Genomic DNA, 27446 nt, shown 5'->3' on the forward strand with positions numbered 1-27446 from the left:
ATTTCATCATCCCCAAACATCCTTTCAATTGATGGGATAAGAAAAGTGTTCAAAATATCAACGTAAACGTGTGCATTTATTGATGATGTAATGACAGCCATCTCCCCAGTGCCTTTACCTGACATGCAGCCCCATATCATCAATGACTGTGGAAATTTACATGTTCTCTTCGGGCAGTCATCTTTATAAATCTCATTGGAACGGCACCAAACAAAAGTTCCAGCATCATCACCTTGCCTAATGCGGATCTGAGATTCATCACTGAATATGACTTTCATCCAGTCATCCACAGTCCATGATTGCTTTTCCTTAGCCCATTGTAACCTTGTTTTTTTTCTGTTTAGGTGTTAATGACGACTTTCGTTTAGCTTTTCTGTATGTAAATCCCATTTCCTTTAGGCGGTTTCTTACAGTTCGGTCACAGACGTTGACTCCAGTTTCCTCCAGTTTCCTCCCATTCGTTCCTCATTTGTTTTGTTGTGCATTTTCGATTTTTGAGACATATTGCTTTAGGTTTTCTGTCTTGACGCTTTGTCTTCCTTGGCCTACCAGTATGTTTGCCTTTAACAACCTTCCCATGTTGTTTGTATTTGGTCCAGAGTTTAGACACAGCTGACTGTGAACAACCAACAACTTTTGCAACATTGCGTGATGATTTACCCTCTTTTAAGAGTTTGATAATCGTCTCCTTTGTTTCAATTGACATCTCTCATGTTGGAGCCATGATTCATGTCAGTCCACTTGGTGCAACAGCTCTCCAAGGTGTGATCACTCCTTTTTAGATAAATAAAAATAAATAAAATAAAATAAAAAAGGGGATCTACAACCCATGGCAAAAATTATGGAATCACCGGCCTTGGAGGATGTTCATTCAGTTGTTTAATTTTGTAGAAAAAAAGCAGATCACAGACATGACACAAAACTAAGATCATTTCAAATGGCAACTTTCTGGCTTTAAGAAACTCTATAAGAAATCAGGAAAAAAATTGTGGCAGTCAGTAACGGTTACTTTTTTAGACCAAGCAGAGGGAAAAAATATGGACTCACTCAATTCTGAGGAATAAATTATGGAATCACCCTGTAAATTTCCATCCCCAAAACTAACACCTGCATCAAATCAGATCTGCTCGTTAGTCTGCATCTAAAAAGGAGTGATCACACCTTGGAGAGCTGTTGCACCAAGTGGACTAACATGAATCATGGCTCCAACACGAGAGATGTCAATTGAAACAAAGGATCGGATTCTCAAACTCTTAAAAGAGGGTAAATCATCACGCAATGTTGCAAAAGATGTTGGTTGTTCACAGTCAGCTGTGTCTAAACTCTGGACCAAATACAAACAACATGGGAAGGTTGTTAAAGGCAAACATACTGGTAGACCAAGGAAGACGTCAAAGCATCAAGACAGAAAACGTAAAGCAATATGTCTCAAAAATCGAAAATGCACAACAAAACAAATGAGGAACGAATGGGAGGAAACTGGAGTCAACGTCTGTGACCGAACTGTAAGAAACCGCCTAAAGGAAATGGGATTTACATACAGAAAAGCTAAATGAAAGCCATTATTAACACCTAAACAGAAAAAAACAAGGTTACAATGGGCTAAGGAAAAGCAATCATGGACTGTGGATGACTGGATGAAAGTCATATTCAGTGATGAATCTCGAATCTGCATCGGGCAAGGTGATGATGCTGGAACTTTTGTTTGGTGCCGTTCCAATGAGATTTATAATAACTGCCTGAAGAGAACATGTAAATTTCCACAGTCATTGATGATATGGGGCTGCATGTCAGGTAAAGGCACTGGGGAGATGGCTGTCATTACATCATCAATAAATGCACAAGTTTACGTTGATATTTTGGACACGTTTCTTATCCCATCAGTTGAAAGGATGTTTGGGGATGATATCATTTTTCAAAATGATAATGCATCTTGCCATAGAGCAAAAACTGTGAAAACATTCCTTGCAAAAAGACACATAGGGTCAATGTCATGGCCTGCAAATAGTCCGGATCTCAATCCAATTGAAAATCTTTGGTGGAAGTTGAAGAAAATGGTCCATGACAAGGCTTCAACCTGCAAAGCTGATCTGGCAACAGCAATCAGAGAAAGTTGGAGCCAGATTGATGAAGAGTACTGTTTCTCACTCATTAAGTCCATGCCTCAGAGACTGCAAGCTGTTATAAAAGCCGGAGGTGGTGCAACAAAATACTAGTGATGTGTTGGAGCGTTCTTTTGTTTTTCATGATTCCATAATTTTTTCCTCAGAATTGAGTGATTTCATTTTTTTTTTTTTTTTCCCTCTGCTTGGTCTAAACAAGTAACCGTTACTGACTGCCACAATTTTTTTTTCCTGATTTCTTATAGTGTTTCTTAAAGCCAGAAAGTTGCCATTTGAAATGACTTTAGTTTTGTGTCATGTCTGTGATCTGCTTTTTTCCTACAAAATTAAACAACTGAATGAACATCCTCCGAGGCCAGTGATTCCATAATTTTTGCCAGGGGTTGTACACGATATTGGCCATGCTCGTGCATCGGCCCACCCCGCGTGTGTGCATGCATGCCTTAAGGGTCCCTTCACACATAACACGAAGATGGGCGAAAGAAGCAGAAACTGGCCGAAAATCCGCAAACAAAAAACGAAATGGGAACCGTAAAACTTTCCATCTGCTGTCGGGAGGGACACACTGTCGGACAGGCGTGCACAATACTGCGTTGATGGTTTCATGCACCCTCGTGCGCGCGCACGAACACAGTGTGAGCACCTGGAATGTGTAACACCACATCGCGCCGCTGCTGTGGGGGGAAAAAACCACACACCAAAAAAATTTTTGGTATTTTTAATATTTAATCCCTCTTATCAAGCAGACAACACAAGTATGATCCTTCTATCGCTCTATGTATGACCCATGGTCATAGACATAGTCATGAAATGACATGAATGAAGCAGTGCGCTCTTATCATGTCCACATCTGCTGGCCCCGTGTGTCCAGCGAGTGGCATGCCGAAGGACACTGTGTCATGTGGACCATAGCTGACGTGGGTGACGTGACCTTCAGATCGCCAGCTGAGTGTATACATGATCAGACGGTTCCTTTCACATGGTACAACCTGCTGATGTGCGTGCTGACACGGTCGCACCCATCCGTTGCAATGGGGACATGTCTTTTTATGTATTTCCATGTGAGATCAGCATGCCCAAGCACGCGCCTCACGGTGGAATGTTGTAAAGTGATGTCCGTCATAATATGGTATGTGTTCTCCAGCTGTGACTTGTGGGTCCACAGATTCCAACAGCAGCAGCTGGCATGGACACGCCCACCTTACTGAATGAACTCTGCTCAAAGAAAAAGTCTCACTCTCTGTTCCTTTATGTGATTATTTATGTTATGTATTTATGTAATTATGTATGTAGTTATTGTTGTATGTATTTATTTAATTGCCCTGTTCTCTGTGTTTTTAATTTAACACGTCATGTGCACTCAGCTGCTGTCAGCTGGAACTGAGGAGCACATGACAGCCTGCCCACACATGTGCATTGCTGGAGTGTTGTTCATGGTGTTGATGGCAAGACATATGTGCTCCAGCTGAGTTGTGTCTACACAGCGGTCAGCTGTCCCAGCTGGACATTACAGCCATCCAGATGTGCGCTCCTCTGGACAGCGATCGCACTGTAGCCACCTCAGCCACACCTGACAATATTTGACCATGGTGTGGGTTGGGGGGGGTGATGACACACTCCTCACGACATCTGTGTTGCGGTTGGGGCGGCATCACACTTGTACACCACGTGTTGGGGGCCTTGCTTGACATGTGTTGCTTGGGTAATGGCACACTCATTGGGGCACTTAGAAAATGTGCTGCTGTTTGTACAGCCAGATTGAAAGTGGTCAGCTGCTCTCTACTCTTGTGCTGACAGTGCGAATGACCCCGCCTTTTCTAAGTGCCCTGCGAGTGGTGTTGGATGTTCGTGGGTGGCACCTGGACTCTGGCCGACACCTGCCGAAAGGGGGTGGAATGGGCACTCGCAGGGCAGTTGCTGTCTTACGGTCACTGGTGTGAAGGCTGCCTCGATCAAGTTATTCTGCCATGGTGCGACATGGGCGACGATTTCATGCAGCATATAGTGCCGCAGCACCATATGTCCGACCTGTGTATGACATGCCATGCGATGCTGCGAACACGATCAGCTGACAATGCGAACTCCTCTTGCCCGCCGTTACAGGTGTGGGCAGCATGCAAATGTAGAGTGCATATGCTGTGCGCAAATGGTTGTGGCGACAGCTGTACGAGGTGTTCAAGGTGGCTCCGATTTTTCACAAGTGGCATGCGATTCCTCCTTTGGGTGCCAGTCAGTTTCAATCGTGTTATGTGTAAAGGGGCCTTAAATAAGTGCCAGGCATTGTGTGCATTAAAAAGATTACATTTAGTTAAGTCATTCTTTTTTCTAAGTCCTCTGCAGAGTGGTAATGTCATGGAGATCACCAGACAAGAGTCTTAAGTGTTTTAGCTGTGCTCAGTTGTTTAAAATGTCCTCTTAAAGGTGTCCAGAAAAGTCAGAGAGAATCAAGTCCCAAAGCAACAGTTTTTATTTTGCCAGCTAAAGGAAGCAATTTCAGAGTCCCTGTAAAACAGACAACACCAGGACTGCTTTGACATACAGAAGGTTACAGGTACCTATATATATTTCAGGGATCCATTTCTCTGCCCCAGATGGGTGGACTTTCCAAACTTAGCAAATCTTACACCAGTAAAAACAGCTGCAATAAGATGATTTCTTGGAAGATCCCCAGGCCTGAGAGTTCAGTTCTGGTCATCAGGCCCTGAGTCATAGAAATTTACCCCTCCTTTAAAGATAAGATAAGATTATCTTTTATTGATCCCACAGCGGGGAAAATCACTTGTTATGGCTGCAAGAGTTGTACAGTAGTAAAGAAAAAAGAAATATTTACATTAAAGAAAGGTGACTAAAGTATATTGCAAGCGGCCGGCGATCACCTTAGTATTTCTTCTGTTTTTCTTGTTGATTAATGCTGGTAAATACAGTATTTTTTTTGTCTTTCTGATGCCTGATTCTGTTTTTTCTCTGTTAAGGTGCAGCTTCATCCAGAGATAGGAGTTGTGTTGTGTTGGCGACTCTCCTGTCCTGTGCACCAACAGCAATTCTTGTATATTCGTCCGTGAATTGTTCTGTGAATTATTTCTGTAATTTATGTTTGTAGCATGGCCCAAGCAGAGGGTCACCCCTTTGAGTCTGGTCTGCTTGAGGTTTCTTCCTCAGAGGGAGTTTTTCCTTACCACTGTTGCTCTGGGGGTTGGTAAGGTTAGACCTTACCTGTGTGAAGCGCCTTGAGGCAACTCTGTTGTGATTTGGCGCTATATAAAGGAAAATAAATTGAATTGAAATTAGAAACATTTTGAGGTATTATGCAGTCTGATTGTAGTTGGAATAAATGACCTGGGGAGGTCAAACCCAAATTATCATTTTCACCATTATGTACGGTTTTAATCCAATATTAATAAAAAAAAATAAGTACCTTACTCAGGTTACACCCTTAAATTCAAATTCTGGCCTTGTAGTTTCTTTTTAAAGAAAACATACATTTTACACACAACATAACATCTGTCAAGTGTTATCAGAAATACACAACATATATCATGATACATTTATTAGCATGTCATCTTTCTCTGGCAAAACATTACACTATAGTACCTTAAAATCTTAATGCCTGATCTATGCTTCTACAACTCTGTAACTCTGTGGCTATGTTAATAATAATGTTGACGTGTGCATGACCCTTTTAAAGTTCTCTGTCACATTGGTGGATGCCTTATTGTTGTTTACAATAGGAAACATGGATTTTTCTGGTTCAATTTGACCCTCAGTGAGCTCCACTTCTTTATACAGTCATCAACCTCCAAACCAACATCATGGTACCTGCAATTTCCCTCAAAAAATTGCAGCTCATTTGATTGTCTTTGTAGGCTGTGTGTTGTAAAGTTGATCATATTTGCAGACTTTTCTGCCAAACATATTTGATCTATGATCAAAATGTAATCGGTGGGGACACTGCAAAAACTAAAAAAAATATGATGGGAGAGGAAAGAGTGAAAACGTACAAGTGACCAATCACAGCCCCAACCACAGCCTTTGCGATCTCCATCGTTAACGCAGGTGCACGTCAGGATCCAGAGAGGTTTCACAGCCACATAGAGGGCTCTGATCTAAAGTGGTTGTCTTTGGTTTGCCACACCCAGGGATATGTGTGAAACTTAACACCATATTACAGTGCAGGCAGCAAGCAGCATTTTGTTAATAATCACCGGCCTTGAATTAAGGCCTGCCTCGTTTAGGCATTGGGTCTGAGCAAGGTTTAAAAAAAACACCCAGGCTTTTAATCAAGGAAATACAGCACCAACTTTCCTCGGATTGGGGACTGCGTTCATATAGTGCTTTTCCATCTGCATCAGAAACTCAAAGCACTTTACAATTATGCCTCACATTCACCCATTCACACAAACACACTCACACACCGATGTCAGGGTGCTGCCATGCAAGTCGCTCACTACACACCGGTAGCAGCTAGGGGATTAAAGGGTCTTGCCAATGGCCCTTGGTGATCTTCCAGTCTGACTGGGTTTTGAACCGAGGATCCTCTGGTCTGAAGCCCAACACTTAACCACTATACCATCACCTCCCCACCTAGGGTCACCACCTAGGGTAACAATGTCCATTTGAAAGTAACAAATGCAACTACATCAATACAGTGACCCTGAATCAATCCAAATGTACCGATCAAGGGAACCGTTAAGGTGGGGACCGCGGCTCGCTCCCCACCATTGTGTGGCTGTCTTTAAACCAGTTGTACCACTCCTTAATCTGTGTGATGCCCATAGGATCGTCACCGAAGGCCGTCTGAATAATCCGAATGGTTCCACCTGGCTGTCGCCCAGTTTTCTGTCAAAATTTGATGCAGTCGCGCTGCTCCAGTCGTTCCGCCATTTCCTTGCAAAGAAAAAACGAGAGACTACACCCATCCTCACACAAAGGCTGCTTACCAGGAAATAACGCAATCGACGGGCGTGAAAAAATTCACACATGCGCACGAAGGTTCAAGGTTAGCTCATGCAAGTACACGTGATTCAAATCCATCAGGTTTTTGAAAAAATAAAAAGGTCCGATACTTTTCTAACAGACCTCGTGTGTGTATGTATATGTGTGTGTATATATATGTGTATATATATATATATGTATATATATGTGTATATATATATATATAATATACACACACACTTTGTTTAAGCTGTGATATAATTCAAGCTTGACAAAATGCAGGTAGTTGCTACAATCTTTCGTTTCACAATCAACACATAGTGGCACACAAACTGTAAAGGAACTTTGAATATTGATGTTGTGTTTGTCCTTCTAGGATACACTGCGGCAGAATATTTCCACCAGCACCAAAACCATACAGGAACTCAAAGGTGCCTGCAGCAATTAAGCTCAGTTTGTGAACAAAGCAAAATACAATTTGTAAAATATATTCAATCTAGGTCTGTGTATGGTCTGTTAAATTGTGTGTCTGGTGTGTCTTTAGGTCAGGTGAATCAACTAAGTAACGATCTGGGGAAGCTTCAGAATGAGCTGCAGAATTGCCAAAAAGACTTGAACACCTTGAACAAGAAAGTGACTTATGACATGTAAGAAAAGTGAGCCATTACACAGATTGTCATATTTCTAAAGGACATTTTATGGAGAAATGAAACTGAAAGGTCTCATTTATCCCCCCCATTGGAGACTTCTTGAAGAATTATTTATAGTAACCACTATTTGAGCATTAATTTATTTAAATTACATTTTGTATTATTCAAGAATATCAAAACTACTGAAGATCTTTTACTTAAAACATAGGTTTTACTTTTCTTCCCCCTCATAGCTCAGTAAATGTATTGCTGTGGTTTGTGGTGAATGAATTTGTTTCTGTGTGTGTAGGACCCAGTGCAACACTCAGATCCTGTCCCAGAAAGAGCTGTGTGATGAGAAAGTGGCTGCCATAAAACTGGAATTTGAGAAGAACTGGGAGAAGCTCGTCCCTCCTCATGGTGTCTCAAATGTGAGCATGATATTAGTATGCACAAGTAGGCTCAATAATAATAATAATAATGTTTATATCCATTTAGGACATCTTAAGCATCTGTAGCCTTTTTCCATAAACCTGAGTGGGTGAGTGGGGTAAGTTGAGATACAGGGAAAAACATGAAAAGTAATTGGACCTGGATTGGTAAATGCAGAAAACTGTATTTCTGTAGCATGCATGATTGCACCTGTTCCTTACTAGTATTGTGGAAGGGGGTGGGGATGGGGGGTTGCATTGATCCTTAAGGTGCCCTGACACTTGCACACATTTTGGCTCTGCACTCTAGCGCGCCTCGTCGTGATGATCCCACACGCTGTGTTCCCAGCAAGATGCCGTTTATTGCAAAACATACTCTGTATAAGTAATTAATTTAGAAATGTACAAATTAAAGAAATTAGACTATGAACATGTTGGAGGTAAAACTACAGAAATGGTACAAAATGTACAAAAGCACTACAAAGTTTAATTGAACAATTTTTCACCAACTCAGTTAACACACACACATACACAAAAGCAGCACGTGCTCCAAGGCTGCGTAGGGGCGGTCTTTTAGTAATCTGAGGTAAAATTAAAACATTTCAGGGCCTTCCTGATACTTATGTCACACAACCTTAAAACAAGCTGTATCAGACCTAATTTATATTTATAGTCGGTGGATTTCTGTGAGCACACAGATTTTTGAGGCTTCAAAGATTTTCAACATGAAACTTGAACTTGGAGATAAAACTTGTTTTACACAATGTGACTCCTGCTTATTTGAATAAGACTGGACTGTTTTCATTTTCAGATCTTGACACACAAACATTAATTGTGCAGGTTTTTACACACGCTTGCAGTTTTTTAGGTTTGACATGTGGCTGTATACAGAGACATGCTCACTTGTTGAGCTGCTTGTTGAAGCTCTAAGAGTGAGCATGTCTTGGAGAAAAACTCTGCTGTGTTCACACAACAAAAATCTCATTTAGACTGTATTTCTACAGCCCTTAAATACTGTCTCTTCCTGAAAATGATTTTATAGCTGTATTCAGCCATGAAGAAAGTGACTGGAAGGCATTTAAAATGTGCACAGAGCAGGCAGCAGAACAGGGTTGGGGAGGAAAGAAACGGGAGTGGCGCTCTTTAATCATTTGTTAAAGATTAAAGCCTAAGCTAGTGTGTTATAACGCCACAAAGGACTTCAAGGATTCTGATGAAACTTGCTACTGCAGATTGTCACTTGCTAAATCCAGTTGGATTCAATGACTCAGATTAGAGTCAGTATTACTGTTGTAATTTTCTTATCACACTTTCATCTCTGCAAGAAAGGCTTTTTAAAAATATGACTATGAAAATAAATGGAAATGCAATCTCAAAAACAGTGGAAAAATACTTTTTTTTTTTTGTGAATTGCAACGCTGCTTCCCCCTGTTATGTGCTCGGACAAAATGGCTGTTTTGGAATATAGTCATGGACTTCAGTCTCAAAGAAAAGGTTGAGCACAGGGGCACACAGGGTGTCAACAAATGTACCATTGAGCTATAAGCATATGTAATATTTGATTTTTAACATTTTTAACACGCGTGTTGCATGGTTGAAGTGGCAACACGGAGACAGATGTTCTGTTGTACACTGAGACGTAATTTGTAAAATACAGATTTCTGGATAAAGTATGACCATAGAGATCAGGGTATTTATACACAGGCAGTTATTGTTAATGAGCTTAATGAAGTGGGTACTAGATCCATACTTGTTTGATTGATGTAACACAGAAGCTCACAGTGACACCTTCCAATCATTTTGCACATGCCTTCTTCTTCAAAAAACAGCTCCATAATTTTGTAGGTGAGTCTGAGTGTTTTGACTGTAGTAGTATGTTAACTATAGCAGTAATGATATTGCTTATGCCCCGTTTACAACGGACTGAGACCCATATAAGACCAACAAGACCGTGACATGTTGTCAACTCTCACAGGTCCTGGCTGGTCCCCAGTTTGATCTGCTGTTTACGTTTACACTAAGTGTGCATTGCGACTGAATTGTGCAGTCAGTGATGCAACGCTATGCACAGTCAATTGAGGGTCTACAACCGCAATTCCAATGAAGTTGGGACATTGTGTAAAATGTAAATAAAAACAATACAATGATTTGCAAATCCTCTTCAGCCTATATTCAGTTGAATACACCACAAAGACAAGATACTTAATGTTCAAACTGATAAATTTTGTTTTTGTGCAAATATTTGCTCATTTTGAAATGGATGCCTGCAACACGTTTCAAAAAAGTTGGGACAGTGGTATGTTTACCACTTTGTTACATCATCTTTCCTTCTAACAACACTCAATATGCATTTGGGAACTGAGGACATTAATTGTGAGTGTCATGATTGGGTAAAAAAGGAACATCCCCAAAAGCCTCAGCCGTTCACAAGCAAAGATGGGGTGAGGATCACCACTTTGTGAAAACTGTGAAAAAAATAGTCATACAATTTAAAAGCAATGTTTCTCAACATTCAATTGCAAGGAATTTAGGGATTCCATCATCTACAGTCCATAATATAATCAGAAGATTAAGAGAATCTGGAGAACTTTCTACACGTAAGCGGCAAGGCCGAAAATCAACATTGAATGCCCGTGACCTTTGATCCCTTAGGCAGCACTGCATTAAAAACAAACATCATTGTGTAAAGGATCTTACCGCATGGGCTCAGGAACACTTCAGAAAACCATTGTCAGTTAACACAGTTTGTCGCTACATCTACAAGTGGCAAGTTAAAACTCACCATGCAAAGCGAAAGCCATACATCAACAACATCCAGAAACCCGCTGCCTTCTCTGGGCCCGAGCTCATTTGAAATGGACAGATGCAATGTGGAAAAGTGTGCTGTGGTCTGATGTATGGGGATGTGTTAGTGCCCATGCCATGGGCAGCTTACACATCTGTGATGGCACCATCAATGCTGAAAGGTACATCCAGGTTTTGGAGCAACACATACTGCTATCGAAGCAACGTCTTTTTCAGGGACGTTCCTGCTTAATTCAGCAAGACAATGCCAAGCCACATTCTGCACATGTTACAACAGCGTGGCTTCGTAGTAAAAGAGTGCTGAAAATGTGTGGCACATAATGAATTGCAAATATGACACGGAGACCCCCAGACTGTTGAACAACTGAAGTTGTACATAAGCAAGAATAGCAAAGAATTCCACCTACAAAGCTTCAACAATTAGTGTCCTCAGTTCCAAAACGCTTATTGAGTGTTTTTAAGATTAGGCTTAAAACTTTCCTTTTTGCTAAAGCTTATAGTTAGGGCTGGATTGGGTGACCCTGAACCATCCCTTAGTTATGCTGCTATAGACTTAGACTGCTGGGGGGTTCCCATGATGCACTGAGTGTTTCTTTCTCTTTTTGCTCTGTATGCACCACTCTGCATTTAATCATTAGTGATTGATCTATGCTCTTTTCCACAGCATGTCTTTTTCCTGATTCTCTCCCCTCAGCCCCAACCAGTCCCAGCAGAAGACTGCCCCTCCCTGAGCCTGGTTCTGCTGGAGGTTTCTTCCTGTTAAAAGGGAGTTTTTCCTTCCCACTGTCACCAAGTGCTTGCTCACAGGGGGTTGTTTTGACCGTTGGGGTTTTTCTGTTATTATTGTATGGCTTTTGCCTTACAATATAAAGCGCCTTGGGGCAACTGTTTGTTGTGATTTGGCGCTATATAAATAAAATTGATTTGATTTAGAAGGAAAGGTGATGTAACACAGTGGTAAACATAACACTGTCCCAGCTTTTTTAAACGTGTTGCAGGCATCCATTTCAAAATTAGCAAATATTTGCACAAAAACAATAAAGTTTATCAGTTTGAACATTAAATATCTTGTATTTGTGGTGTATTCAATTGAATATAGGTTGAAGAGGATTTGTAAATCATTGTATTCTGTTTTTATTTACATTTCACACAATGTCCCAACTTCATTGGAATTGGGGCTGTATTATGACCAGTAGGATCAGGGTGGGAATGGGTTGGGACATGTGAGAGTTAACGAGTCAGATTATGAGATCCATGTATCTTTTAACCGGTCGTACAACTGCTGCGAGTGTTTTAAACAGTTCAATACACTTGCTCACCTGTTGGGAGGCTGAAGGAGAGTGATGGCGACCAGGAGGGGATTTGTGACCAGCCTGGAAACCCGGTGAGAGTGACGGTGAGCAGAGGCCATTTTTCTATCATATCGGTCGTGGACTCAATGTAAACGGGGCGTGAGCATGATCTGTTTGCCAATAGCTTTAAATGTTATTTGTACAATTACTGTATCTAGTTACGTTTGTTCTGTAGGAGAAGGTGGTAGATGAAACAGTGAAGAAGGAACCAGGAAACGTGCTCGACATCACGAACGCAGAAGTTGCTCTCAACCAGAACTCAAGCACTACTGACTCCAAAGCAAATGTGCCATCTGAATTACTGACTAATGACATCACAGTGGACAAAGGTAAAAGACGTCCTCAGAGTAGTTTAGTACTGATGCTGATGTTTTCCAAGATAGTGATTCTATGTGTTGGATATATTACATTTAAGCTTCAAATTTAGATGCACTTTGACTAAAAACTTTCAGACATGGTTTTTCCAACTCCACACATTTCATGCTACCAAACATATGTTAAGTTAATCAGAATGTGCTCTTCATTTCACCTATTTAAAAATAATATGAATGAGATGAATGTATTTCTCAACTGTCAGATTTTTAGTGGATTTACAGCCACCAAAATTAAAGCCTCAGTAAACAGCAGAAATGATTCCTAAAATCAGGGCTGTGAAAACTCCGCGGATCCGCGGGATTCCATGGATTTCATCATGGGGGGGGGGGGGTGTTAGTGATGTACTCTTTAATGAATGAATGAATTTATTTGGCACACAAACTCAACAATAATCGTGAACATCCCTGAGTTTTTAAAATGCTTATCGCAAAGTGTTCTCTTTTTTTTTACAACATCATGTAAGTTTTACACTGATCTGTGTGTCACAGATACAATTCATTTTCCTCGGATTTTCGCGGAGGAAAAATGCCACTCGAAGCGTAGCCGTTAGGACAGTTGTCGTAAAGCAGGACTGGTTGGTCGCTGCGGCGATGCTGTGTGGCTCTTGTGCAACGCCACAGCTAAACTTAGTATGTGGATATCCCAAACTTTTAGAGCTTTCAAGTTTTTAAAAGATGATTTGTGCAGCATGTTTGTGTCACGGACCAACGTCGCACAGAGAGAAGATGGCGAGAAAGACTGTTTGAAAAAGTCTTGTAAGGACAAGAATCCATGGAATTGTCGCTGGCTTCATCAACACACCTAGAAAGATAAATTAAAAGGAAAAGTGAACTGTGCCCTCTCAGGAAAACACAGTAAGAATTTTTCTCTCCCTGGAAATAAACATTCTGCTGTTCAAACAGAATTTTAGACAAGATTTTGTGGCTTTTTCAATTAATGTAGACTTTCTTTCATTGGGGAAAAAAAGACTGGCTTTGAAGGTCAGCTCAGGTCAGCTCCATCAGGTTCCTGGGAGTGCAGCTCTGACAGCCTCTCCTGGACTGCCAGCACCACAGTGGTGGTGAAGAAAGCCCAGCAGCGACTCCACTTCCTGAGGGTGCTCAGGAGAAACAGTCTGGAGGAGAAGCAGGATTTTAGACAAGATTATGTGACTTTTTTTCAGTAATCTAGACTTTCTTTCATTGTAAAAAAGACATTGTGGCTTTGAATGGATTTAGGCTGCATGAATTTACACAAGAATATAAGTGACTTTTTACTATAAGGTATGTTATTGATATTTTAACATGATTTTCCAAATATTCTACAATCTTTAGCTGTGGTTTTTGAAGTCTTCATAAATTTCATGTTTAATTGTCTGAGTTAATGCATAATTTGGTTTACAATTAAAAGGAAAATCATTCCAAGGTCCTACTTCCACCTCATATTCTGTTATTTCAACATCATCATTGACAGGTCAAATAAAAGGTTGAATATAGGATCATTTAAATATCCACTAATTTTGAGATTTGTTCTTCCAGGAGATGCTGAAAAAGTATCGTTAGATAAAAATTTAATTCTGGGGCCCCACAGGGCCCTAGACCCTGGCTCCTGGGGAGCTGTTACCCCCCCCTGCAAATTTTCCTTGGATTTCACAATTTTCATTTCACTGTAAAATGAACTGAAATTTAATTAAAATATGAAAGTAAATAGCGCTTACATATGAGTGGCTCTTAAAAGAGCCTTTGTTTTATTTAGAAGAGCAGCAGCATGTGTGGGCTTCCAGAGGTGACAGGTGAGCTGTCCTACCAAGACATTTAACCAGGCGAAGGTCTCCCATACAGCTCTTGGGTGGAGTTGTTGGAGCCCCCTTTCCTCACATTTTGAAGAGCTGTTCTTTGGGAAGTTGTTCAGTGCATCCACATTTGCACACTCAAATCGATGACTGGTAAATCCTTCTTCCTGCAGCAAGAAGTCTGAAAAGTTTCCCAAAGACTTTTCTGGCTTGTGACAGTCTTCAAAACTGGCCTCACAACTCTTTGTCGTAAAATACGGATGTACATTGCATTCTCTGGATAAAAAAAAAAAAAGATACCTCATCTTGTAATTATGAGATAAGAAAAAAAAAAGTGTGTGTGTGTTGCACGTAAATCCTCACTAATCAGTGGGGCAGTGATGGCACCTTCTTGATTTGAGACACTGGGAAATACTGATCTTTCTTAAAAATGGGGATGGTATTATTAGCATGTCAACACTGCGCAGGCATCTCAAGTCATTGGGATTGTTAAGGCGGAAAGTCCAGTCAGACGTGCTGAATGTTGCTCTCTTTCTGCAGGAGCAGTTGAACCAATACGAGATGCTTCGTGAGTACAAATCCATGCATTTGAAATGCATTCAGGTTTCGGTAGTGAGCGAAGCAGTGGCAATGTGGCACCTTTCCTGATCTCATAATTACGAGGTCTTTTGTCATAACTACGAGATCCTGATGTTGTAATTCTGAGATTTTTTTTCTCATAATTACAAGATAAGGTGTCATTTTTTTATTTTTATCCAGTGAATGCAATGTGCTTCCATAGTAAAATGAGACAAAGTTGGTCACTAAAATCCAAAATGTCCATAAAGTTTCATAACATGGCAACAAATGTCAATCAGTGTTATCCACAGCATACAGTTGTATGCAAAAGTTTGGGCACCCCTGTTAATTTTCATGATTTTCCTTTATAAGTCATTGGTTGTCTGGATCAGAAATTTCAGTTAAATATATCGTATAGCAGACGAAGACACTAATATTTGAGAGGTGAAATGAAGTTTCTAGTATTTACAGAAAGCGTGCAAAATTAGGCAATTGCGCAAAATTAGGCAGTTGCAGAAATTTGGGAACCCTTGTCATTTTATTGATTTGAATACATTTAGCACTAATTATTGGAACACAAAATTGGTTTGGTAAGCTCATTGACCCTTGACCTCCTGACACAGGTGAATCCAATCATGAGAAAGGGTATTTAAGGTGACCATTTGCAAATGTTTCCCCTCTTTGCATCTCTTCTAATGAGTGGCAACATGGGAGCCTCTAAACAACTCTGGTTTAGGGGAAGGATACAAAAAGCTATTTCAGCTGTTATTTTCCACTGTGAGAAACATAGTGAGGAAATTGGAAGACTGCAGGGACAGTACTAGTTAAGGCCCGAAGTGGCATGCCAAGAAAAATCTCAGATAAGCTGAAGCGAAGGATGGTGAGAACAATCAGTCAACCCACAGACCTGCTCCAAAGACCTACAACCCCTGGCAAAAATTATGGAATCACCGGCCTCGGAGGATGTTCGTTCAGTTGTTTAATTTTGTAGAAAAAAAGCAGATCACAGACATGACACAAAACTAAAGTCATTTCAAATGGCAACTTTCTGGCTTTAAGAAACACTATAAGAAATCAGGAAAAAAATTGTGGCAGTCAGTAACGGTTACTTTTTTAGACCAAACAGAGGGAAAAAAATATGGAATCACTCAGTTCTGAGGAAAAAATTATGGAATCATGAAAAACAAAAGAACGCTCCAACACATCACTAGTATTTTGTTGCACTACCTCTGGCTTTTATAACAGCTTGCAGTCTCTGAGGCATGGACCAACTTTCTCTGATTGCTGTTGCCAGATCAGCTTTGCAGGTTGGAGCCTTATCATGGACCATTTTCTTCAACTTCCACCAAAAATTTTCAATTGGATTAAGATACGGACTATTTGCAGGCCATGACATTGACCCTATGTGTCTTTTTGCAAGGAATGTTTTCACAGTTTTTGCTCTATGGCAGTGGGATAGGAAAAGTGTCCAAAATATCAACGTAAACTTGTGCATTTATTGATGATGTAATGACAGCCATCTCCCCAGTGCCTTTACCTGACATGCAGCCCCATATCATCAATGACTGTGGAAGTTTACATGTTCTCTTCAGGCAGTCATCTTTATAAATCTCATTGGAACGGCACCAAACAAAAGTTCCAGCATCATCACCTTGCCAATGCAGATTCGAGATTCATCACTGAATATGACTTTCATCCAGTCAATCAATCAGTTTTATTTATATAGCGCCAAATCACAACAAACAGTTGCCCCAAGGCGCTTTATATTGTAAGGCAAGGCGATGCAGTAATTGCGTAAAAACCCCAACGGTCAAAACGACCCCCTGTGAGCAAGCACTTGGCGACAGTGGGAAGAAAATCTCCCTTTTAACAGGAAGAAACCTCCAGCAGTCCACGATTGCTTTTCCTTAGCCCATTGTAACCTTGTTTTTTTCTGTTTAGGTGTTAATGATGGCTTTCGTTGAGCTTTTCTGTATGTAAATCCCATTTCCTTTAGGCGGTTTCTTACAGTTCGGTCACAGACGTTGACTCCAGTTTCCTCCCATTCGTTCCTCATTTGTTTTGTTGTGCATTTTCGATTTTTGAGACATATTGCTTTAAGTTTTCTGTCTTGACGCTTTGATGTCTTCCTTGGTCTACCAGTATGTTTGCCTTTAACAACCTTCCCATGTTGTTTGTATTTGGTCCAGAGTTTAGACACAGCTGACTGTGAACAACCAACATCTTTTGCAACATTGCGTGATGATTTACCCTCTTTTAAGAGTTTGATAATCCTCTCCTTTGTTTCAATTGATGTCTCTCGTGTTGGAGCCATGATTCATGTCAGTCCACTTGGTACTCGGTGATTCCATAATTATTGCCAGGGGTTGTACAACATGATCTTGCTGCAGATAGTGTCTCTGTGCATCATTCAACTATACAGCACACTTTGTACAAGGAGATACTAGATGATGCTGTAATGCAGAGGAAGCCTTTTCTGCATACATGCCACAAACGGAGTCGCTTGAGGTATGCTAAAGCACATTTGGACAAGCCAGCTTCATTTTGGAATAAGGTGCTGTGGACTGATGACACTAAAATTGAGTTATTTGGATTCTTGAGAAGAGTGTTCATGAATCAGTGACAAAGTTGAGGTTGTGCCGGTGCTGGATCTTTCAACAAGACAACGACCCTAAACACGGCTCAAAATCTACTAAGGCATTCATGCAGATGAACAAGTACAACATTCTGTAATGGCCATCTCAGTCCCCAGACCTGAATATTCTTGAAAATCTGTGTTGTGATTTTAAGCGAGCTGTCCATGCTCAGAAACCAACAAACCTGAGATATTTTGTAAAGAAGAATGGTCCAAAATACCTTCAACCAGAATGCAGACTCTCATTGGAAGCTATAGGAAGCGTTTAGAGGCTGTTATTTCAGCAAAAGGAGGTTCCATTAAATATTGATGTATTTTTTTTTTTTTTTTTCCTGTTGGGGTGCCCAAATTTATGCACCTGCCTGATTTTGTTTAAAGAATTATTGCACACTTTCTGTAAGTCCTATAATCTTCATTGCGCTTCTCAAATATCACTGTGTTTGTCTGCTATATCATATATTTAACTGAAATTGCTGATCCAAACAACCAATGATTTATAAAGGAAAATCATCAGGGGTGCCAAAACTTTTACATACAACTGTAAGATAATGTCTTCAAATGTCTTGGTTTGTCCACACCCCAGTGTTGTTCCCTTTACTGCCAGATAGGAGTGAAACAGTAAGTTAAACCAGAAAATACTCACATTTAAGTAGTTTACTCACATTTAATATATATATGTGTGTGTGTGTGTGTGTGTGTATATATATATATATATATATATATATCTCAACAAAAATATAAACGCAACACTTTTGGTTTTGCTCCCATTTTGTATGAGATGAACTCAAAGATCTAAAACTTTTTCCACATACACAATATCACCATTTCCCTCAAATATTGTTCACAAACCAGTCGAAATCTGTGATAGTGGGCACTTCTCCTTTGCTGAGATAATCCATCCCACCTCACAGGTGTGCCATACGAAGATGCTGATTAGACACCATGATTAGTGCACAGGTGTGCCTTAGACTGCCCACAATAAAAGGCCACTCTGAAAGGTGCAGTTTTGTTTTATTGGGGGGGGGATACCAGTCAGTATCTGGTGTGACCACCATATGCCTCATGCAGTGCAACACATCTCCTTCACATCATCCGTGAAGAGAACACCTCTCCAACGTGCCAAACACCAGCGAATGTGAGCATTTGCCCACTCAAGTCGGTTACGACGACGAACTGGAGTCAGGTCGAGACCCCGATGAGGACCACGAGCATGCAGATGAGCTTCCCTGAGACGGTTTCTGACAGTTTGTGCAGAAATTCTTTGGTTATGCAAACCGATTGTTTCAGCAGCTGTCCGAGTGGCTGGTCTCAGACGATCTTGGAGATGAACATGCTGGATGTGGAGGTCCTGGGCTGGTGTGGTTACACGTGGTCTGCGGTTGTGAGGCTGGTTGGATGTACTGCCAAATTCTCTGAAACGCCTTTGGAGATGGCTTATGGTAGAGAAATGAACATTCAATACACGAGCAACAGCTCTGGTTGACATTCCTGCTGTCAGCATGCCAATTGCACGCTCCCTCAAATCTTGCGACATCTGTGGCATTGTGCTGTGTGATAAAACTGCAGCTTTCAGAGTGGCCTTTTATTGTGGGCAGTCTAAGGCACACCTGTGCACTAATCATGGTGTCTAATCAGCATCTTGATATGGCACACCTGTGACGTGGGAAGGATTATCTTAGCAAAGGAGAAGTGCTCACTATCACAGATTTAGACTGGTTTGTGAACAATATTTGAGGGAAATGGTGATATTGTGTATGTGGAAAAAGTTTTAGATCTTTGAGTTCATCTCATACAAAATGGGAGCAAAACCAAAAGTGTTGCGTTTATATTTTTGTTGAGTGTATATATATATATATATATATATATATATATATATATATATATATATATATATATATATGTACACACACACGCGTGTTTGTGAAAACTCAGAATGATCAGTTATAAAAAAAAAAAAAGTTTTTGCAAAAATAAAGGACTCTGTGCTAGTGATTAATTTAGAGCAATCCATTCAGCCGCCTGCCATAAGATAACTCAAGGTTTGGTAGGATTACTTTGAAATGTATTCCAAAAGTAATCAGATTACAAGTAATCCAAATGTATGTGCATACATACATGTAATCCACATGCATTCTTTCAAAGTAATCCTACCCAACCTTAACATAGCTGCCTACAACTAAAGCCTAGGTTAATTTTAGCCTAAAAGTCTTAAACGGTGTTTAGCAATGCATTAGCATTGCATTTTATTTTCACACTAATCACGTATCCCAGGCAGACTAGCAGACACGCTGTTGTACAGGCTCTGTCTGATATGTCCAGATCAGGGAGAGTGTCGGGGTGTCCTCCATACAGGCCCCCCCCCCACACCTCCTCTGGCTGTTCTTGCCACACACTGTTACCGAGCCTTGGCCACTGAAGGGCAGAGCACCTGTTTCAAACAGCCAAGCTGCTGCTTTGCTTCTCATCTTCTGTTTATTGCTCGAGTGCTTGCTTTTCATCTGTGAACAAAAATTTGTCTTGACTTGGTATTGTTTAGGCTAGTGGTTTTAAATTGTGAGGCGGCTCCCCCTGGGGGGTGCCAGAGTTCTTCAGGGGGGCACGTTGGATGGGTGTCATGAACTGGTTCTTTTCGAGAATTGTTAAGAAATGATTCGATCCACCGACATCAGTAGCCTTTTTGTTTAACGAGTCCTTCAGAGCGGCCTTTGTTTTTGAGGGTGTTTTTTATTGGGAAAATGATCATTTCTTTACATTGATTACAGACCCGCTGCAGGGTCTGTAATCAACCGCTTCTGTCATGGCTTCGCTTTGAAAATTGAAACAACGAAGCAGTGCTTTGATCTGCTGCTTTGTTGTTTAATTGCTTTGCTGCTTTTCAAAGCTATAAGTCTGCTTTTTAACCCCTCTGAAAGCCATTTAAAAATGTCAATCGTGAGTCACTTTTGTGCAGATTAATGTTACTAACTTGGACTCTTGTGTTGTTGTAGCGAAGAAACGAGAATCGTCCTCCATTCCATTCGCACAGCTCCAAACACTGTTCTGCTGTCTGCCGAGTCAAGTTAGAGTCCGGTCGGAATTAATAACTTCAAAGTGAATCACAATTTAAATCAAATGACACCACCTTCCAAAGGTTGTAATACAGACAACAGATTAAAACGTGCCATTAATGCCTGAAACGAAATGTTTTTGAGAAAAACTACAGATTTTATTTTTTTATTTTTGTCCAGAGATCAAGGATCCAGTGAACAATTTCATATTTATTTGCTTTAAGACTCAATAAATGTTGACAAAGAAAACCTGTAAAGCCTACTTTTAATATACAGAAAATTCACAGGAGGTATTGATAAGGGAATCGATAAGGAATCTGATCAATACGTGGAATCATTAATGGCATCGATATTGATAAAATCTTATCAGTACCTATCCCTTATGTTAAAATGTGTTAGTTATGCCAAAGACGTTCAAAAAAACACAGATCTTTAAAAAATGATGTTTAAAATATGACAAAAGATAAAAATAGAAGAATAGAAAGTTCTTTAAAAACACGTTTTAAATGTTTGAAAAGGGTGTAAAATGTGTGAAAGAATAGAAAGTTCTTTAAAAACATGTTTTAAATGTTTGAAAAGGGTGTAAAATGTGTGAAAGAATAGACAGTTCTTAAACTCACAAATACTTTGTGTTTAAGATGTGTAAAAGAATAAAAAGAAACACACGAAGATACTGAAAGTGTGTGTGTGTGTGTGTGTGTGTGTGCGCGCGCGCAGCTATTCATTTGTTCTCTGAAGGGGGCTCACCCTCCCACACTTTGAAAACCCCTGGTCTAGGCTATTCAAAACATAAGGGAGAGCTGTTTAAAATAAGTGGTCCACACCAGCAGCAGCCACATCTTGGTTGTTGAGAACGGTTTTATTTTATTTTGTTCTGGCTCTTCCTTGCTCCTCATTGAGTCATCATTTGAAGCCTTCACCATATTTCCTCTTGATTTTACTATAATCTTGCACCACATCTGTCTTATTGCCCAATATGAGATCAACTGTTGTGATTGGTTTTGGATGAGATGAAAACACTGAATGGGAAGGGGAACCAGACCCTTTTGCAAAGGGCATTTATTTGCAAAGTGAATGGGTCTGGTTTATCAAGTTAATGAAATAGCTTAATATTTTGAGATACACTTTTCTATTTTTTTTTTCCTTTTTTTGGAGCTGTATGTAATTGTTTAAAAAATGCTTGAAACATTTTAGTTTATATGTTAGAAATCTAGAATACATAAAATTTTCACTTTCTGAAATTGACAAAAATGTAGACTTTTTCTACAATATTCAATTTTTTTCAGACAACTTGTGTAGACAGTTGGAGAAAATTGACTGAAAGATATTTTTAGCCAAGGTGTATGCAAGCATATAGTCTGAACTGTGCATATTGTATGTATGTGCATGTTAAATGGGGCTTTGTCATTTTGTGGCTTCAGGTTTCTCTTTTATTAATTTTACATCTTGCTTTGTCATTTAGAAGCTGTGGATAACCCAGTGGCCCCACCTTCAGGAAAGGACCTCCCCAAGCTCAAGTCTGTTCCTGCAGCCTCTCTTGTTCAACAGGAAAACCTTGAACCACCAAAGAAACATGCTGTGATGAATAAGGAGGAGGGCGAGACAGTAACATCTAAACTTTTGACAAACAACCTGACGGAGAATAAAGAGCGGGAGGTGATGCAAATTCATACTAAAAAGGGTCCACAGCTAGATGAAGGTAAGGAATTCTACATGTTTGAATTTTGAGGAAATTTATATTTCAGAGGTGACAGTTCATCAAAATTTAAAATGAAGCAGTGACTATGGAACCCGGTTCAATAATAATGTGAATGGCACCGCTTTCTCTGCATTATTCAACCCACTCGATATAGTGAGGAAAATAAGTATTTGAACACCCTGTGGTTTTGCAAGTTCTCCCACTTAGAAATCATGGAGGGGTCTGAAATTTTCCTCTTATTTGCATGTCCACTGTGAGAGACATAATCTAAAAAAAAAAAACAAAAAAAAAACAGAAATCACAATGTATGATTTTTTTTTTTTTTTATTTTTTTTTTTTTATAATTGTATGTTACTGCTGCAAATAAGTATTTGAACACCTACCAACCAGCAAGAATTCTGGCTCTCACAGACCTGTTAATTTTTCTTTAAGAAGCCCTCTTATTCTGCACTCTTTACTACTCTTCACCTGTTTGAACTTGTTACCTGTATAAAAGACACCTGTTCACACACTCAATCAATCACACTCCAACCTGTCCACCATAGCCAAGACCAAAGAGCTGTCTAAGGACACCAGGGACAAAACTGTAGACCTGCACAAGGCCGGGATGGACTACAGGACAACAGGCAAGCAGCTTGGTAGAAGACAACAACTGTTAAGATTATTTTTTTAGAAAGTGGAAGAAACACAAGATGACTGTCAATCTCCCCCAGTCTGGGATTCCATGCAAGATCTCACTTTGTGGGGTAAGGATGATTCTGAGAAAGCTCAGAATTACACAGGAGGACTTGGTCAATGACCTGACGAGAGCTGGGACCACAGTCACAAAGATTACATTAGTAACACATGATGCTGTCATGGTTTAAAATCCTGCAGGGCAGCAAGGTCCCCCTGCTCAAGCCAGCACATGTCCAGGCCCGTTTGAAGTTCACCAGTGACCATCTGGATGATCCAGAGGAGGCATGGGAGAAGGTCATGTGGTCAGAAAAGAGCTTTTTGGAATCAACTCCATTTACCATGTTCAGAGGATGAGAACAACCCCAAGAAATCCATCCCAACTCTGAAGCATGGGGGTGGAAACATCATACTCTGGGGGTGGTCTTCTGCAAAGGGGACAGGCTGACTGCACCGTATTGAAGGGAGGATGGATGGGGTCATGTATTGGGAGATTTTGGCAAACAACCGCCTTCCCTCAATAAGAGCATTGAAGATGAGTCATGGCTGGGTCTTCCAGCATGACAATGACCCCAAACACACAGCCAGGGCAACTAAGGAGGGGCTCCGTAAGAAGCATTTCAAGGTCCTGGAGTAGCCTGGCTAGTCTCCAGAACTGAACTCAATAGAAAATCTTTGGAGGGAGCTGAAACGCCAATTCTGAAAGATTTGGAGAAGATCTGTATGGAGGAGTGGACCAAAGTCCCTGCTGCAGTGTGTGCAAACCTGGTGAAAAACTACAGGAAACGTTTGACCTCTGTAATTGCAAACAAAGAACAAAAAACTATATAGATCTCATTCATGTTTTTACGTCAGGCATGCTTGAACCCTCGTGCGCATGCGTGAGTTTTTCCACACCTGTCGGTTACGTCATTCGTCTGTGAGCACGCCTTGGGAAGGAGTGGTCCCGCCCCCTCGTCGGATTTTCATTGTCTGGAAATGGCGGAATGAAAAGGACTTTTTTTTTCCATCAGAATTTTTTCAGAAGCTGTTAGAGACTGGCACCTGGAAACCATTCTAAAAATTTATCTGGCTTTCGGTGAAAATTTTACAGGCTTCACAGAGAATAAGGACTGTTACTACAGCTTTAAGGACTGCTTTAAGGACGCTCGGCGTGCCGCGCTCCGAGCTGCGACGACGAGGCACAAACCACCGGATCATTTCTAAATGGATGGCTCTGTGGATATGAGACCATCGTGTGCTCTTTCTCTGGTTATCACAAGAGCTGGACATCAGCGATTTTCCGGCAGATTTCACTTTTAACAAGAGATTTTGCCATGGAAAGCCGCACGGAGGCTTCGCGCATCACGACCGATTCGCTGATGGAGCGAGACAAAGGAACACCTCTGTTTCGGAGTGCCAGGGGACAAGTTGGGACATGCCTATCTCGGCTTTCAGTGCTTACCAGTCGAGTGAGTATAAGAGAAATTGTGGAGAGCTGGACATTTCCCAACTTGTCCTCTAACACTCCGAAACGGAGGTGTTCCTTTGTCTTCTCCATCAGTGAATCGGTCTTGACGCGTGAAGCCTCCGCGCAACTTTCCATGACAAAATCTTTTGTTAAAAGTGAAATCTGCCGGAAAATGGCTGATGTCCAGCTCTTGTGATAACCAGAGAAAGAGCACACGACGGTCTCCTATCCACAGAGCCATCCGTTTAGAAATTATCCGGTGGTTTGTGCCTCGTCGTCGCATTTCAGAGTGTGGCGCGCCAAGCGTCCTTAAAGCAGTCCTTAAAGCTGTAGTAACAGTCCTTATTCTCTGTGAAGCCCATAAAATTTTCATCGAAAGCGAGATAAATTGTTCGAATGGTTTCCAGGTGCTAGTCTCTAACAGCTTCTGAAAAAATTCTGATGGGAAAAAAAAGTCCTTTTCATTCTGCCATTTCCAGACAATGAAAATCAGACGAGGGGGCGGGACCACTTCTTCCCAAGGCGTGCTCACAGGCAAATGACGTAAACGACAGGCGTGGAAAAACTCACTCACGCATGCGCACGAGGGTTCAAGCATGTCTGACGTAAAAACATATGAATGAAATCCATATAGTTTTTGAAAAAAATAAAAAGGACCGTTACTTTATTGACAGACCTTGTATAATATATAATCGCAGTCTCTACTGGGATTCTGCCAGTAGATTCTCCGATTGAAGAATCTACTGGCAGAGATACAGTTGATTACAAGTTCTTACTGTGATTACTTCAACATGGTGTGGCTGTAATGTGAAGTTGATATGACAGATATTTTTCTAATTTCCACAGTAAGGTATTGCTGTCATTCTGTGTCTAGATATCATCTTGTCATGATAATGAACGGCTAGGTAGAATCGAAGACTCTACTAGTACAGTTTCTAATTTTACCAAATCACAGACTCTTCTTTGACAGATAATATGCATGTATGTGTGTGGCTACGCACGCTCTGATTGGCTGATTTTTGGTCTGATATTTTCCCGCATCAGACAGTTACCATGTCAATCGGTCTGGATCGTGTATCACATTTGTCACAGATCACAAAGCTAAAAACATAATTAGAAAAACCAAGTCGGACATGAACACACTCCATAAATATCTAAACAACATCAGAAAAAACACTAATTGAAAGCTAACCAGCTAACATGACCATCTTTTAAACAAGTTCTTCCTGGAGGTGAAGCGAACAGGTCTGACTATGAGCCCAACACAATTAGCAGCTTTCATATTCGGGTGATACGGTAAGTTTGCATGTTTTTTATATATATATATATATATATATATATATATATACACACACAAATAATGGATGGTAAGGAGTCCAACATAGAGAAATATTGGATGAAGAAAAGTTATATTGAACGAGGAGTAGCCGAGTCCAATATAACTTTTGGTCCTAGCCTTTGGTGTTGAACTCTGTAATCGTGATCGTCACTGAGTTTTTAAAATGTCTATCACAAAGTGTTTTTTTTTTTTTTTCTTTTTTCATGACTTCGTAAAACAAGACTGGTTGGTTGCTGCGGCGACACTGTGTGTCTCCTGCACGAAGCTTAAGCTAAATGTAGCATGTGGACATTACAAACCTTTAGAGCTCTAAAGTTTTTAAAAGAAGAATTGTGCAGCATGTCTCTGTCATGGACCGACGTCGGACAGAGAGAAGATGGCGAGAAAGACTGTTTGAAAAAGTCTGATAAGGACAAGAATCCATGGAATTGTCGCTGGCTTCATCAGCACACCTGAAAGATGAAAGAAACGGGAAAAGCGAACTGTGACATCAGGAAACATGGTAAGAATTTTTCTCTTTCTGGAAAATAAACATTGTGCTGTTCAAACAGGATTTTAGACAAGATTATGTGGCTTTTTAAATTAATCCAGACTTTCTTTCATTGGGGAAAAAAAGACTGTGGCTTTGAAGGTCAGCTCAGGTCAGCTCCATCAGGTTCCTGGGAGTGCAGCTCTCTGACAGCCTCTCCTGGACTGCCAACACCACAGTGGTGGTGAAGAAAGCCCAGCAGCGACTCCACTTCCTGAGGGTGCTCAGGAGAAACAATCTGGAGGAGAAGCTGCTGGTGTTGTTCTACAGAGCCGCCACCATCAAGGGCATCCTGACGTACTGCATCACAGCGTGGTACGGGGGGTGCTAAGCAGCAGACAGGAGAGCGCTGTAGAGGGTGATCAAAACGGCCCAGGAGATCACTGGTTGCTCTCTGCCCAGCCTGGAAGACATTGCCAGCTCTCGCTACCTCAGCAGAGCTGTCAGCATCAGCAAAGACACATCCCACCCCAGCAACCACCTGTTTGACCTACTACCCTCGGGCCGACGGTATAGGTCAATCAAAACTAGGACAAACAGACTCAGGGACAGCTTTCTCCCCAGAGCGATCACTGCTCTGAACAAAAACAAATCGCTCTAATCCGCACCTTCAAGTTTCTTGTGCAATATCTGTAAACCATGAGCAATATTTTCCCATGCAATATGATTCCACAGTTGTATATAATTTCCTGTTTTACATTTTACTTGGTCCACGTCATTTTATTTTATTTTATTTTACGTTTGTTTATATTAGTTGTACATATACTCTGAATAATCTACTGTTAAATTTCACTATCCTTTATTTGGCTAAAAATTACTTGCACCATTTAAAGCACCTTTTTGGAGTTGCACTCAAATCTCGTAATGCAAATTACAATGACAATAAAGGCGATTCTGATTCTGAATGGATTTATGTGAATTTACACAAGAATGTAAATGAGTTTTTATTAATGTAGACTTTTTTCATTACAAAAAGACACTGGCTTTGAGTGTATTTACAGGAATATACACAAGAATATGTGGCTTTTTTACTATAAGGTATGTTATTGATATTTTACCACGATTTTCAAAATATTGTCCACGTTTTAGCTGTGGT

The 27446-nt window shown here is 40.6% G+C and overlaps 1 protein-coding gene across 2 annotated transcripts in view; it reads left to right on the forward strand.

Moving 5' to 3' along the window:
* The window catches only part of golm1 (golgi membrane protein 1), a 71197-nt gene that overhangs the window by 16242 nt on the left and 27509 nt on the right, over positions 1-27446 (forward strand). The window contains exons 4-8 of one of the 2 annotated variants that reach the window (XM_034170435.1): positions 7432-7486; positions 7600-7702; positions 7995-8115; positions 12448-12601; positions 22121-22357. In XM_034170435.1, coding sequence (XP_034026326.1) covers positions 7432-7486; positions 7600-7702; positions 7995-8115; positions 12448-12601; positions 22121-22357 — 670 coding nt within the window. The remainder of the gene's footprint in view (positions 1-7431; positions 7487-7599; positions 7703-7994; positions 8116-12447; positions 12602-22120; positions 22358-27446) is intronic. The other variant, XM_034170436.1, reaches the window with a different exon arrangement.

Source organism: Thalassophryne amazonica, chromosome 5 (assembly GCF_902500255.1).
Source record: "Thalassophryne amazonica chromosome 5, fThaAma1.1, whole genome shotgun sequence".
Classification (NCBI taxonomy): Eukaryota; Metazoa; Chordata; class Actinopteri; order Batrachoidiformes; family Batrachoididae; genus Thalassophryne; species Thalassophryne amazonica.